This window comes from Lontra canadensis, unplaced genomic scaffold, assembly GCF_010015895.1.
Source record: "Lontra canadensis isolate GAN:19392208 unplaced genomic scaffold, GSC_riverotter_1.0 scaffold112, whole genome shotgun sequence".
In the NCBI taxonomy this organism is placed as follows: Eukaryota; Metazoa; Chordata; class Mammalia; order Carnivora; family Mustelidae; genus Lontra; species Lontra canadensis.
The window spans coordinates 2078295-2094662 of NW_022631106.1; the positions used below are offsets into that span (position 1 = coordinate 2078295).

Genomic DNA, 16368 nt, shown 5'->3' on the forward strand with positions numbered 1-16368 from the left:
TTATGGCACTGGTTTATTTTTGACCTATCCAGTTTTAGTAACAGCTCCACAGAGCATTCCACATCCTGACGCTGTCTGAAGATGTCCACAGGGTTTCAGCTCTGGATCACCCAAGTCCAGAACTTGCAAAATGGTCCCACAGACAGCATGGGATCAGAGTCCAGCCACAAAACCAAACAAATACTCAAGTTGTAATCAACCATTCTCCTTTGAAATTTGTACATCAAATTTAATATTTTCAAAGGCACGGAAAGAGTTTTCTCTCTATAGTTCTTACTCTGAGGCAATTTAGCATGTTTAGTAACAGTACTTATTAGGAAAAGCAACAGAATTCAACTGTACTCCAAAACATAATAAAATGATCACCTCTTGGACATTTTGAAAGGGAAGATGAAAATATTGATACGCCAGACATTTTAAGATAAGATGAAGATCTTAGTTACACTAATTATTAATTCAAGTGTATTTTCCAACATCTAAGTACACCCAAGGGGAGGGGCATGTAATTCAGAAATTATGTTCTCTTGTTCAAAGACATATTAATATTCAATATTCTGAAAATATATTGAAGTCTGATAGAATGGAGAATGTATGAAAGCAGGGTTAAAAGCATGGGTTCAGGAATCAAACTGAGTTCAAATCCCAGTTTTGTCACACACTAGCTGTGTGATGCTGGGCAAGTTACTTACCCTCTCTGTGCATCATTTCCCTTATCTGTAAATGGGGATAACCATTCCAGAGAGCTGCGAGAATGATATGAGTAAAATGCTTAGAATAAATGCCTACCACATAGTAAAGTGCTCAGTAAATTTTGGGGGTGAGGATCATAGCTCAAACTGTCAACAGGAAAACAAACCTCACAAAATCAGAGATTGGCTTCATTTTTACAACTGGCCCAGGAGAAAAATGATTTTTTCCCCCTGTGGCCAAATGGATGACATATTTAGATTTTCAAAATTATAAATACCAATATTTTATGTATTTACCCATTAAAAAAAAATCTTTGTTTTCAGTGTATACAACTTCTTGGGTTGTGTGAAATTAGCATCAGATTGTTTCAAGAAGTGAAGTTATTTGGTTAACAGTTCTACCCAACTATTGGTTGTTTTTCTTTCTCACCCTGTTTATTATTCTCTTCACTCTCCCCAACTCCAAAAGCAAATGAATAACACTCTTTCCCCCATCCCTACAAGCCAATTAATCTAACCCAATCTTCTAGCTTTCATGTTAAACAGACATTCAAATGAAATAGTCCCCAGTCACTGGATTTTCTGCCATCTGGTCACTTTAAACTTCATTTGTTTGTGTTTTGAACCAGGAATGGAGTCCAGTAGGGCTGGGTCTATTCTCAACGCAGCTCAGGTGTCTGTAGTCTGTGGCAGTAGCAAAGAAAGAGTGCTTTCAAGTCAGCTAACTCTAAGGTAATATCCTGGTTGGGCCACACTACCTTTGTGAGCTCCCTGAGACTCACTTCCTTTATCTATAAAAAGAGAGATTCTAATGCTGTCTACTTTTTCCAGTTGCTATGAAGATTCAAAGCGCTGATTCATCTACAGGGTGATCCTGTGTTTCGGTTTATACCTGTCATCCCTCCATCACTCTTAGATTATATAGTTATCCGATTTTTATCAGGCATTTAGCACACGGACTGGGTAGTTACTATTCAGGATGTTACCTCTTAATCATGACATACGAACACTTTTACTATTCTAAAGAAATACTTTAAGTCCCACCAAGTCTTCATTTTTGAAGCAGGGATAGCCTTTTTAACACAGAAAGATGAGTGCGTGCATGTGTGTGAAACGTTGGTCACCTGCCCACTAGCCCTACCTTCCCTGTCCCTTAAGTCTATTTCAGCTATTTCAGGAGCTCTGTGGTAGAACCTTGAGGGCAGAGGCTTAAATATTTTACATGCTTTGGTAGGATCATGTGAGCTCCGCTTTAGCAAAATACACTCTGCCGACAGCAGAAGGCCCTCCAAGGTGAGCAGGTGGGCCAGCGCTGGGAAGCTGTCTTTTTACCTCTGCCAGCTCTTTGGATTGTCAGTGAATTCCAGACTCCAGCCTCTGTTCTTTCCAAGATCTCCAACACCGGGCAGTAACATCACTCTTGCTCACTGTCTACAACCAGACTTCCTCCTGCTTCATTCTCAGCTTTTTGGGTATAATCTTCTTAATGATATGGAGGGAGGGCAGGGATGAAGGGCTTTTAGGGAAATACCAGTCCTTCTTGAAGAAACAGGATTTCTCCCTTATACTTGATTCTGCTTCATGTGCCCTCGACACCAGGCCATAGACTGAAAGCGGCTCCTGCAAGTGGTTCAGGAGCCTGCTGACCTACTGAAATCTAGGCCACGCCCAAGTGCAGAATCTCCTCGAGCCAACCTGCAACTCTGAGACTCCGATTTTCTGTTCTGTAATATGGGATGTAATAACGCAATAATACACCTCATTGGATTACTGTAAGAATTAAATAAGCCAACATGTCCAGTACAGCGTCTGGCACAAAATAGGCATTTAATGCCTGGAAAGTATCATAATGGTACCAGGCTGCCTGGGAAGAGATCAGCATTAGAGGCAAAAAGAATCTGTGTGATCTGGGGGTGGGAAGAGGGGAGAATTCAGTATGTAAATATATAAGCTCTGCATTTTGGAGGTTTACATCTTAATGAAAATCTGTAGAAGAGAAAGCAAATTTCGCTAGTGGTTTTTCTGAAAGAAGGTACAGAAAATGCACAGCAACTGTATTCCAATCATCATTTGTGTTATTCCACATTTCATTCATTGATTCAAAGCAACAATTTCTTATTGTGTAGGTATTATGTTCTAAATAGCTGGGCAAAGCTTCAGCACAAGAGCATGAAGAAGCTTTTTAAAAGAAAACATTTGGAGGAAGCATAATCAGTCTTTTAATGCCAGGCAATATTTATTGATTACCCACTGCAATCAATAAATATGATTCCTCAGAAAAACATTGCCATCTGCCAAAGCCACAGTGAGTACAGAGTAGCTACAGTTTATCAATTAATGTCTCTGTGAACTGGAATTGTTCATTGCAGAGGTGCCAAACTCAGGTCTAGAGACTGTGTCCAGCAGAATCATTAAGTGAAAGAAGCAGTTGCTTATGTGATCTAATTAGTGGTCACTGAAGAACTTCCTTTTCCTGTAACGTACACACCAACTATCTACCTTCTTGAGCCTGTGAACAGGTCCTAAAATTTTCTGAGTTGTCAGGCCTCCTTTGAGCTCAAGATTTCCTTGGCCCAGTGAGAACGCTTGTGGCCTCTCTGAGGGGAGTACTGCAGGGTATAAATAAGTCGCATTCTGGTAGCATGGGCCTGTGGCAGAGTTGAATGGGATACAAACCTTTGGATGAGCTCTTATACTCGTTTGGTCTCAGTTTCCTCATCTGTAAGATAAGGAAGGAAGAACTTCCTTTGGAGGCTGCAGGGAGGTCTGAGGAAGCCATTTACCTGAGGTGACTGAGCAAGGGCTGGAAACAAGGCAAGGCCAGGGCATGTTAGTCCCTCCTCCGTCCTCACTCCTTTGGCACAGATTGTGTATCATTAATTGGTCAGTAACCTGTAGTGTGTTATGAACATTGGCTGGCAAGTGGATTGGTGTGGTTTGATCTGTATTTAATTTATTTTAAGATTTTATTTATTCATTTGACAGAGATCACAAGTGGGCGGAAAGGCAGGCAGAGAGAGAGGAAGGGAAGCAGGCTCCCTGCTGAGCAAAGAGCCCGATGCAGGACTTGATCCCAGGACCCTGGGATCATGACCTGAACCGAAGGCAGAGGCTTTAATTCACTGAGCCACCCAGGTTCCCCTTGATCTGTATTTTAAAATATTAAGTAAGAGTAGAAGATGTCAGAGTAGTTGTAGGTAATGTTTTGTGATATTATTCTTTTAGTACATACACTTTCCTAGGACATGATGTAAAATGTACTTCAGACTGTGTAGGTTATGTTCAAAAAGGATGAAATGAGCATATACCCCAAATAACTAAAGGTAAGATTTTAAAGATGTAGTTATATGCTCATCTTCATAAGTAGCATTATTCACACCAGCTAAAAAGTAGAAGCAACCCAGGTGTCCACTGATGGATGAATGGAAACACAAAGTATACATACACACCATGGAACATTATTTCATTATGCGTGTGCATACACACACACACACACACACACGCACTATGGAATATTATTCAGCCATAAAAAGAAGGAAATTCCTTTTTAAAGAGGAAAGAATTTCTGACACAAGGTACAACATTGATAAACCTTTGAAGACATTATTCTAAGTGAAATAAACCAGACACAAAAAGATAAATACTGTACGATTCCCCTATGTAAGACCCCTGATGTAGTTAAATTCATAGAGATAGAAAGTAGAGTGGTGGTTGCCAGGGACCAAGGGAGGGGGAGATGGGCGTTACTTGCTATGGCAATTCATTAACTCAGCGTATTAGCAGAGTTTCCATTTGAGGAGATCAAAGGAGTTCTGTGAACGGATGGTAGTGATGATTGCACAGTGATGTAACTGTGCTTAATGCTACTAACCTGTACACTTAAAAATGGTTAAGATGGTAGATTTTATGTTACCTGTACTTTACCACAATTACAATTTTAAAAAGACATTAAATTAAAAAAGAACATACTGAGTAACCCTGACCTAGATAACACCCCAGGAAGTGTGTTTGGATGGAGCCTGGGCATAAAGGAAAGAGAAAGCATGAGTCTCTGGGGAACCAAATGAGTCAGGGAATACAGTCTCTAGTTTTTCTGAAGAATTCTCTTTTGTGACCTCTGGGACCATGGGCCTTGCATCTGGTGTAAGAACACAAAAGAGAAAGTTTGTAATCTTGTTCTGTGATAGCATAATTTCCAACCTACATTCTTGGTTTCATTTCATATTTTAATTTGAGAGTACAACCAATATGATAATAATGCCTAGTTTCCCCCTCAGATAAAACTGATATACACATCTCTTCTCTTTCAACAAGGCTATCCAGCCTTGGACTCATTGGTGTCTGAGTGTTGGGTCAGGGCCTTCCTTCCTTATTGAATAAACCATACCTCTCAAAGGCCTTCAGCCTGAGTTTCTTCATCTACATAATGAGGGGTGGTCCCAGGAGCCCTAAAGGCCCTTCCTATTATATTTTTTACTCCTGGTGTCCAAGAGTTGAAGAAACAGAATCTGGCCAATTTTTTCTAGGCAAAGTCTGTACACCAGGTTTCTCATTTTCTTAGCAGACAGAATCCTGGCAAATTACTTAAACAGATACGGAAAGGAAGTCTCTGGGGACAGACACCTCACAGACTAAAAGAACAGCCACGGTTCATTATTTTAGATACGGATTGCCGTGGCCAAAATAAATATCAGGAAGGTTTCAAACTTCTCTGGAAACACACACACACACATACATGCGCACATGCCCCATCTATAAAACCATCTTTCGGCAACAGTTTTCAAATCAACTTTGATCTCTCAACTTCCAGAACCTATTATACGATCAGTTTGCATAAACTTATTATTAAATGCACATGCATAAATGATAGATTTCTTTGTGTTTGGCATACAATTGTTTCTCTGTGTATTTTTTCCTCCATATTTAACATTTTCTAAGACAGTTCTACAATGGGCATAAAAAGTGTTAAATGAATATGGTCATGGACTATTTATGTCCATCCAAAATTTGTATGCTGAAATTCTAACCCCCAAGTGATGGTATTAGGAGGACCTTTGGGAGGCACTTAGAACTCATGCCCTTATAAGAAGGAATATAATAAAGCTTGCTTCCTCTCTCTTCTCTGCTTTCTGCCACGTGAGGACACAGCAAGAAGATGGCCATCTGCAGGCCAGGAAGTGGACCCTCACCAGATGCTGGCTCTGCCAGCGCCTTGATCCTAGATTTCCCAGCCTCCGGAACTGTGAGAAGTAAATTTCTATTGTTTACAAGCCACCCAGTCTATGGTAGTTTGTTTTTAACAACCTGAACTGACAAAGACAAATATTTTTCATTGATATGGATTTTCATCTTTGTAAATGACTCACAGAGTTGGACATTTTATACGTGGAAAGGATCTTTGGGCATCATCTAGACCCACTCTGTTCTACCAATCAATGACAGCCACATCTTCTAAGACAATTAAAAACAGAAGTCAGTGGTGAATTTTTCAGGCTCCTCCAGGCCATGCATTCTTCACAGGGAAGATACAAAGTTATTGTGCTCCTTGCCTATGCTCCTATTGTCTGAAGGCTTGGAGGAGAGCTCATTCCAGTTAACATCTCTGGACTAGACTCACCACTCACCCCTCCTCACTGCCTCAGCTCCACAAGACCTTTTGAAACTTTTGTTTTTATCACACTTCACCCCTTCTCAGTTTACTTTTTTTTTTTTTTTTTAAAGGAAAGATTTAAATTCTGACTGAGCTCTGATCATTACCAACTGCTGAGACAGGGTTGTTTTCTATCTTTTGTAAGTCATGAATCCTGTTAGGGTTGCAGTAATAACTTGATTTGGTGCTGACCAGGTAACTGGAACTTTCTATACATTAATTTCAACTACTGTATAAACTCTGGAGAAAGAACATCGTGCAAGTCATTCTAATTCAGTTTGAGCTTACGATTTCCAAGTCTTTTACTGTACCATGTGCACACCTGATGGACCTTTCTTTTTCTGTCTCCTTTGTTTATTTTTTTCTCCTACGAGGTGAATGCTTTGTGTTTGATCCCACTTCTTTAATTTATGAAGGTGATTTCAAATCTTCAAGAAGTTTTGAACATTATAGGTGCTTTGTTCAATGAAGGATCATCTACAAATGTAGAGGGTCCTGCCTTGGAATTCTTACAAGTGTATGCCACTGACCTCTCACTTGAAAGTGGATTTGTTAGTGGATGACAAGTCTGGATTAAGCAAGCACAGTGACTTTGTCAAACTGTGGCCTTCATAGTATCTTGATCATCTCCACTTGCTCACTACTCCTAGGACTTTCTAGTACAGATAACAATCTGGCAGGATCTCAATCTACTCTTCCTCTGTAGGTACCACCTTAATTGCTTGCTCTTCCTGGCCTGGTTATTGTCTCCAGTGAAACTTCAGAAGAGCTCACAGACAGCAATAGAGTGGGACAGAGAGGTTAACTTGGCTTACAGGTTCCGAATCTTGGGTATAAATCCTCAAGCTAAGTAGAGCAGAAACCTTAATTCTCCTCTTGTTTCCTGTAAAATAGGGTGTTATTGGATTTTTACTAAAAATTAGAGGTGATAAAACATGCTAAGTGTTTAGTGTAGTACTTGGTCAAGGTTAAAGCTCAAAACAGGTCAATTATCACCAGGTAGAAAAGCTGCCACCTAAATTTATCCTCTCTGTAAATTAATCTTGTTATTTAGTTGAGGTAAAATTTATAGACAGTGAAATGCACAGAACTTAATTGTAAAATTCCGTGTGGTTTTGATGAATGTATATCCTTCTCACACAGCCCAAATTAAGATACAGAAACCTTCCATCACTTCAGAAATTTCATCATGACCCCTTCCAGTCAATCCCCAGCCCTTCATAGCAACCACCAGTGATGAATGAGAGTTCCTGTTGCTCCACATCCTTGCCAGCATTTGGTGTTGTCAGTGTTCGGGTTTGGGCCATTCTAATGGCCATTCTAATAGTGTTATCTCAATATTTCAACTTGCATTTTCCTGGTGACATATGGACTAAGAGCATCTATTCATGTTAAGGTCTTTGCTCCGCCTCCCTTTTTTTTCCACTTTCCTGAACTTTATTAAAGAAAAAGCAATGATGGTAAATCTCAAGAACATAGTCAAATTTCTAGGATTCTTCCCTTGAAAATGTGACATTTGATTTCCAAACACATGCCAGAGCATACATGGTTCCCAATTGTACTAAGTAGGTGAGAAGCTGAAATCCTAAAACGTTCATCTTCCAACTTTCCCCAGTCTGTGGTCTGTCTTTGGATCGGCAATAATTGCCTGAACAGCTACTATGGCTTCATTAATTTTTGTCTGTAGCTCTCTGAGCTCTTCTATATGCAGCAATCGCAGAATTTGAGCAGCTTCATTAAGAATTGCATCTCCTGTGTCAAAACCAAGAATATGTTTGTCTAAAGCAACAGGCAAGCCCTCTTTCGTTTGATTTGCTTTAGCAACTGCATCCTGTGTCAGGCGCTCCTGGACCAAAACGCGTATTGCCTTAAGCATTACCAGGTAATCATCATGACGCTGAATCTGAAGAAGGTGAGCAAAAGCCATTATATCAGCCTTAAAATCAGGATTATTTACATCCAAATTGATCAATGGCTCTGCATTTTTAGCTGCATTGTCAGCATTTTTTGTGTTATCAGGTACCAAGTCCTTGTATTTTTCAGCATTATCTCCATATTCAAGCCTAACAGCTAAACCAAGAAGCCAGTCAATTGCTTCTTGTCGATCTTGAATCTTGAAAGGACAGTTAACATCTTTGAGATACTTTTCAAAGAACTTGGGCCAGTCACTGCTGTGGATGCTTCTTAAAATTACCTGTCTTCAATCTTGTAGTGTCTGATTTTCTGGTCTTCAAGCCAAACAATAAAGTTTCTAAATTCTGTTTCATCTTTGCAGTTGAAGCCAGCCAGGTCGTGGTAGTCAAGGGCCGTCAGCTTGCGTCGGAACATGGTCTCCCAGGCTTTGGCCGGGAGAGGACAGGCGAGGAGGAGCAGGCCCTTTGGCCCATTTTTAAATAGGCTTGTTTTCTTACTGTTGAGTTTTTAAGAATTCTTTGTATACTTAGGATATCAGTCCTTTATCAGATGTGTTTGTCACAGGTATTTCCTCCCAGTCTTATTCTCCTGACATTAACTTGTCTTCTTATTCTCATCTTCTCATTCTTCTCATATTGTTTTTTATGGAGCAGATTTTAAAATTTCAATGAAATCCACTTTATCAATTATTTCCTTCATGGATTATTCCTTTGGTGGTGTATCTAAAAGGTCAGCACCATACCCCAGGTCATCTATGTTTTCTCCTATGTTATCTTCTAGGAATTTTATAGTTTTGCATTTTATATTTAGGTCTGTAACCTGTTTTGAGTTAACTTTTGTGAGGGGCCCAAGATCAGTCTAGATTCACTTTTTTTCCTGTGTGGATATCCAGCTGTTCCAGCACCATTTGTTGAAAAGATTTTGGTCCATTGTACTACCTTTGCTCCTTTGTCAAATATCAGTTGACTATATTTATGTGGGTCTATTCTGTTTCACTTACCTATTTCTCTATTCTTTTGCCAATACCACACTATCTTGATTACCGTTGCTTTGTAGCAAGTCTTGGAGTGGGTAGTTTCAGTCCTCCAACTTTGCTCTTCTCCTTCAATATTGTGTTGGCTCTTCTGGGTCTTTTGGCTCTCCATATAAACTTTAGGATCAGCTTGTTGATATCCACAAAATAACTTGCTGGAATTTTGATTGTGATTGCATAGACTGTACAGATCAATTTGGACAGTTTGGTGACTTTTGATTAGAAGTATTCTATTGTGTGAATATACCACAGTTATTTATCCATTCACTAGTTGATGGATATTGGAGTTGCTTCCAGTTTTTGACTATTATGAATGAAGCTACTAAAAATATTCTTGTACAAATCTTTTAAAGGACAGGTTTTCCATTTTTCCTCCATGAATGCTACAAAGGAAATTGTTGGTCATGCGATAAGTATGTGTTTAATTGCTTGGTCAAGCAATAAATGTGTATAAGAAATAGTCAAATCGTTTTCAAAAATGGTTATGCCATTTTACTTTTCTATCAGCAAGCATGAGATTTCCACCTGCTCCAGATCCTTGCCAATATTTGGTGTTGTCAGTCCTTTCAGTTTTAGTGGGTGGGTGTAGTGGTATCTCATTGTGGCTTTAATTTTTATTTCCCTGAAGAAGAATGTTATTGAAATGACATCTTGTAAGACATTAAAGTGAAATGCATCTTTTAAGCTGCTTGTTAGCCATTTATGTATTTCTTTTGTCTGTTTGAAGAGGTTGCCCATTTGAAATATTTGTTTCTTTATCATTTTGTTACTGAATTGTCAGAGTTCCTTATGTATTCTGGATACTAATTATTTGTCAGATATATGTATTGCAAATATATTCTCCCAGTTTGTGTCTTGCCTTGTCATTTTGATGAGAAGATATTTTTAATTTTGAGGAAGTCTAGTTCTTCAGGATTTTCTTTTATATGTTTTTGTGACCTCTGTAAGACATCTTTGTCTATCTCAGGCTGTGAAGATATTCTCCTGTTTTCCTCTAGAAGCTTTATAATTTTAGCCTTTATAATCAGGCCTATGATTCATCTCAAATGTATGTGGTATGAGAGTCCTATTTTTTCCCCCACCAGTTGCTCCAACACTTTTTGTTGAAAGCATTTGGCTTTTGCCACTGAACTGCTTGGTAATTCTGTGAAAAATCAACTGACCATACATGTAGGGGCCTATTTCTAGACTCTATTTTGCTCCACTGATTTATCTGTCTGTCTTTATGTCAATGATGCACTATAGTACTTCAGTTTTATAAGTCTTGAAATTAGGAACTATAAGGCCTAAAACCTTGTTCTTCAAGATTGTTTTAGCTACTTAGGTCCTTTGCTTTTCTATAAACATTTTAGAATCAACTCATCATTTTCTATGTAAGTGTCCTGCTAGCCTTTTGATCAAGATAGTGTTGAATCCACAGAACAATATGAAAAGAATCAACATACTAACATAATTAAAATCTTCCAATTCATTAACATCTTTCCATTTACTTAGGTCTCAAATTTCTCTCACCAATGTTTTATAATTTTCAGTGTACAGGTCTTATGCCTTTTGCTAAATTTATTATGTATTTTGTCACTGTAAATGAAATTCCATTTAAAATCTCATTTTTCTATTATATATTGCTAATAAATAAAAACACAGCTGAGTTTTGTATGTTGACCTTGCTTAATTCATTTATTGATTCTACTAGTTGTTTATTAGATCTCTGAGGATCTTCTCTATAAACAATCATTCTTTTCAAACTTTATGTTTTTCATTTCTTTTTCTTGTGTTATTGCACTGACTAGAACTTCCAATACAATGTTGATAGAGGTGGTAAGTGCAGATATCATTGCCATATTTTTGATTTTAGGAGGAAAATGTTTGGTGTTTCATCATTAAATACAGTATTAGTGGTAGGTTTTTTATTGTACGTGTCCTTTATCAGGTTAATTAAGTTCCCTTCTTACTTCCTTCTTACTTCTACTTTGCAGAGATTTTTAAAATATCATGAGAATGGGTGTTAATTATGCTAAATACTTTATCTTCATCTATTTAGAAGATCATATGGTTTTTTCCTTTATTCTATTAATATGGTGGATTACATTAATTAATTTTTCTGTTAAACCAACCATGCTTCCCTGTGATAAACCCCACTTAGTCATAGTTATTCATATTTTTTTCATATATCACTGGATTATACATGATAAAATTTTGTTAGGGAATTTGGGGATGTTTATGAAGGATAGTGGATTATTTCATTTTCTTATAAGGTTTATGTCAGATTTTGGTATTGGGGTTATACTGGCCTTTTACAATGAACTGGGAAGTTTTTCTTCCTCTATCTTATGAAAGAATTTGTGTAAGAATGGTAGTTTATTTTTTTTTAATTTCATTGGCATAAACAGTTTTTTATTTGAAGTTTTGACAGAATCTACCTGCAAAACCATCTAGCCCTGGAGGAATCTTCTTTGTGGAAAAGTTTCTATTATAAATTCAATTTTTTAAAATAGTAATAAGGGTGTTTAGATTTTCTAAATATTCTTGTGGCAGTATGCAATTTACAGTAAACTGCATATTTTCAAAGAAAGTCACTATTTCATTTAAATTGTCAAATCAACTTGCTAAAAGTAGTTAATAATATCCAGTTATTATTGTTAAAATTTCTGTAGGATATGTGTTAATGTCCTCCACTTCTCATTGCTGATGTTATTTTGTGTTTTCACTCTTTTTAATTATTATCATCAGTGTTTGTTAATTTTATTAATCTTTTAAAATTACTAAATTTTGGCTTCATTGATTTTTCTCTATTATTTGTTAACACCTATTCTTATTTTTTGTCATGTACTTCTAATTATCTTGGGTTTAATTTATTCTTAATTTATTAATTAATTTATAATTAATTTATTAATTCTTAATTTATTCTTCTTTTATAGCTTCTTAAAGTGATTCCCACCTATATTCCATAGGTTACTGATGTTCAACACTGTTCTTTTTTTAATACAAGCATGTGAAGATGCAAATTTCTTTTTTGTCATGTTTATTGTTTTAGAGAGTCCCATAATTTTCATAAATTGTACTTTCATTTTCAGTCAGTTAAAATTAGTTTCTAATTTCCCTTGTTATTTATTCTTTAACTCAAACACCATCTAGATTTGTTATTTAACTATCAAATACCTAGATTTCTTTTTTGCCATTGACATATGTAATCATGCTGTGATCATAAAATATACTCTGTAAGATTTTAATCCTATGAAGCTCATTGATATTTCTTTTATTGCTCTCAACAGGGTCTGTCTTGAGTGAATACTTCGTGTGTACTTGATAAGATTAGGTAATTTGCACTTGTTGGGGGCAATGTTCTATAAATGTCAATTAGGTCAAAGTGGTTAATAATGTCCAAATAGTCCATGTACTAGCTAATATTTTGTTTAAGTTTTCTAAAAAATAATAGTTACTGTTTTTTTAACAACCCTACTGAAGAAAGGGTTGTTAAAAACCAGTAACTATTATTAAAGATCTGTTAGCAAATACATATGTAATTATGATTGTTATGTTTTCCTTATTAACTAACCTTTTCAGCATCAGTTAAAGGTCTTTGTCTGAAGGTCTATTTGGCAATATTAATAGTGTCAGACTGGCTTTCTTATGCTCACTGTTTATAGTCTATCTTTTCCACCATCTGGCCTCAAAATATTTGTGTTTTTATATTTAAATTGCTCATCTTGTTGACAGCAGAAAGTCTTGATATGCCAGTTTAACAGTCTTTGCCTTTTAACTGGAATGTTTAGTCCATTACATTTAATGCAAGTATTGATATGGCTGGAATTGCGTTTACAATTTTTCTATTTCTTTTATATCCATATCTTCTGTTTTTTCTTTCTGTTCTTTCTTTCCTCTCATGTATTGTATTAACCTATTATTTTGGTATGACTTAATTTTAGCTATGCTTTTTTGGGGAAGTGTTTTTTTTTAATGGTTTTTCTAGGTATTATACTATGCATACTTTTCACCAAACTTAGATTTAATATTATACTAATTCACATAAAATGTAAGAACCTTGTAGTCATGCAATTCCATTAGCCCTTTCTTATTTTTTGTGCTAATTTTTGTCATATATTTTACATCTATATACAGCCGACCCTTGAACAAGAAGGGCTTAAAATGTGCGGGGCCATTTATGTGAGATTTTTTTTTTTCAATAAATACAGTATAGTATTATAAATATATTTTCTCTTCCTTATGATTTTTCTTACACTATTCTTTCTCTAGCTTTATTGTAAGAGTACAGTATATAACGCATATACAAAATATGTATCAATTGACTAGGTTAGCTATAAGGCTTACAGTCAACCACAGGTATTAGTACTTAAGTTTCTGGGGAGTCAAAAGTTGTTTACGGATTTTTCATTGTGTGGTGGGTCAGAGCTCAACCCCTGCATTCTTCAATGATCAAGTGTACATTGCAAATCCCACCAAACAATATTTTATTTTTTTGCATTAATCTTTCATGTTTACACATACATTTATTTTTTCCTGTATATACTCCCTTCTTAGAGGGCTGAGTTATTATTGCCCTTATTATTCAGTTACTATTGCCCTGATATTACTGCCTTTCAGCCTCATAAATTTCCTTTATCATTTGTTGTAGAGCAGGCCTATTGGAATGAATTCTTTGATTTTGTGTGTCCAAAAGTTTTTATTTCACCTTCTATTTTGAAGGGTATTTTTTACTAGTGTTAAAATTATGGCTTGACAGTTCTTTTCTTCAGCGTTTTGTTTTCAGCACTTTAAAAATGTTTTTGCATCGTATTCTAGCATCTGAAGTTTCTGATGGGAATCCTTCAGTTAGTTATATCACTGCTCCCATGCACATATCATTTTTTTCTTCATAACTTTCAAGAGCTTCTCTTTATCTTCAGTTTCTAGCAATTTTACAAAAATGTTTCAAGATGTGGTTTTCTGTGTATTTATCCTTCTTAGGGTTAACTGAGCTTCCTGTATTTATAAGTCAATGTTTTCATCCAGTTTAGGAAGTTTTCGGCTATTATTTTTTCAAGAATTTTTTCTGATCTCTTTTCTCTGGCCTCTCCTTCTGGGACTCCAATTATATGTATATTAGACTACCTGATATTGTCCCATAATGCACTGAGGCTTCACTTTGTTTTAAAATCTTTATTCCCACTGTTCTTCATACTGATAATTCTGATTTGCTATCTCTAATTTTCATTTCAAATATTGTTCTTTTTAGTTCCAGAATTTTCATTTGGTCCTTCTTTATGTTTCCATTTCCCTGCTAAGATTTTCCTTCTTTCAGTCATTATGATTTTTTTTTTCTTTACATCTTTGAACATATTATAATAGATGCTTGAAAGTTCCTGTCTGAAAATTCCAACATCTAGATCACCTCAAGGTCTATTATAGTGACTACTTTTTCTCTTGGTTATGGATCACATTTTCCTATTTCTTCAAATATTCTTTAATTTTTTTTTTAAAGATTTCTATTTATTTATTTGACAGTCAGAGATCACAAGTAGGCAGAGAGGCAGGCAGAGAGAGAGAGAGAGGAGGAAGCAGGCTCTCTGCTGAGCAGAAAGCCCGATGCAGGGCTTGATCCCAGGACTCTGAGACCATGACATGAGCCAAAGGCAGAGGTTTAACCTACTGAGCCACCCAGGTGCCCCTATCCTTTAATTTTTTGATTAGATAATGAATATTGTCAATGATACATTATAGAGAGTCTAGAGGCTGTTTTTTTTCCTTTAAAAATGTTGACTTTTCTATTCTATCAGACAAATTATTAGCTGATTGCCTGAAATTTGTGGGTACTTAGTGTTATACTTTGTCATGATCCATTTTGGTTTTGTCTTTAGTTTTTAGGTTGAGTCCTTTATTCTTAAGGCATAGCCTCTCTGAAGTTTCCAAAAACAAACAAACAAAAAAACCAAAAAACAAAACTCAAGGTATTTACCAAGCTGTTATAATTGGATGGGATTCAAATTCCAAACTGTACAGGCAGTAGTTATAGGTATTAGGCAGCAGTTGAAATCTCTGCTCAGCCTTTCAGCTTTTTAGCTATTGTTTTCCACTGGGCTCACTGGCATCTTGCTGACACACATGCAGTTTAGGGATCATCAAAGGATTGAGAGAAATTTATATAAAGAAGTAGAAGTCTATTTTGTATGGCTCCTTGCTTTCTGGAATTTCCTCCCTTAAAGCCCATCTACTCTGGCATCCCTGAACTCCACTTCCTGACACTTCAAGCAAATATGACTGTGGATTTGTCCTTGAATTCTAGTTGCTCTTTGTGGATTGAAAGTGCCCTCAGGGGAGAAGCTGTATAAATGTAGATCTCAACTAGTCCATTTCCTTTTCTCAAGGAACAAATTCCCAACATTATCTGCCTTCTTTTAGTCAACCTCTAATGTCTTCAAATAGTTTTTTTTTTTTTTTTTTTAATTTATTTGACAGACCAAGATCACAAGCAGGCAGAGAGGCAGGCAGAGAGAGGGGAAGGAAAGCAGGCTCCCCGCTGAGCAGAGAGCAAGATTCAGGGCTCGATCCCAGGACCTTGGGATCATGACCTGAGCCAAAAGTGGAGACTTTAACCCACTGAGCCACCCAGGAGCCCCTTCAAATAGTTTTTTATAAAAGAATATTTTGTTCAGAGTTTATAATAGTTATTATAGGAAAGTTAATTAATGTAAGCTCTTTTATTATTGACATAACTGAAACTCTCTCACAGAAATTTTAATTTATGGTTTTTTGTGTGTGTATATTAAGAATAAATTGTCTCTCATCTCTATGAATACTCATAGGATCATTAAATAATATATCCTGAGGGGATCCTCGGGTATTATCCAAGCAACTGTCCTACCAGGCAATGACTCTAAAATTTGTCATGCTTAATCTCCTGTTTTTATTTATTCATATATTAGTTTCAGGTGTACAACATAATGATTTAATATTCAGTTGACCCTTGAACAATGCAGTCAATACCCCAAGCCCCATATAGTTGAAAATCAGTGTATAACTTTTGACTCCCCCGAAACTTAACTACTAATAGTCTACTGTGACTGGAAGCCTTACTGACAACACAC

The 16368-nt window shown here is 36.5% G+C and overlaps 2 protein-coding genes across 2 annotated transcripts in view; both read right to left on the bottom strand.

Moving 5' to 3' along the window:
• Positions 1–16368, bottom strand: part of AFF3 (AF4/FMR2 family member 3) — a 525952-nt gene that overhangs the window by 146048 nt on the left and 363536 nt on the right. The window lies entirely within an intron of this gene.
• Positions 7754–8668, bottom strand: LOC116856764 (RNA transcription, translation and transport factor protein-like). The gene is given in 2 exon segments (XM_032840306.1): positions 7754–8532; positions 8535–8668. Coding segments are annotated over 2 exon segments (732 nt in total). The 5' UTR covers position 8668; the 3' UTR covers positions 7754–7933.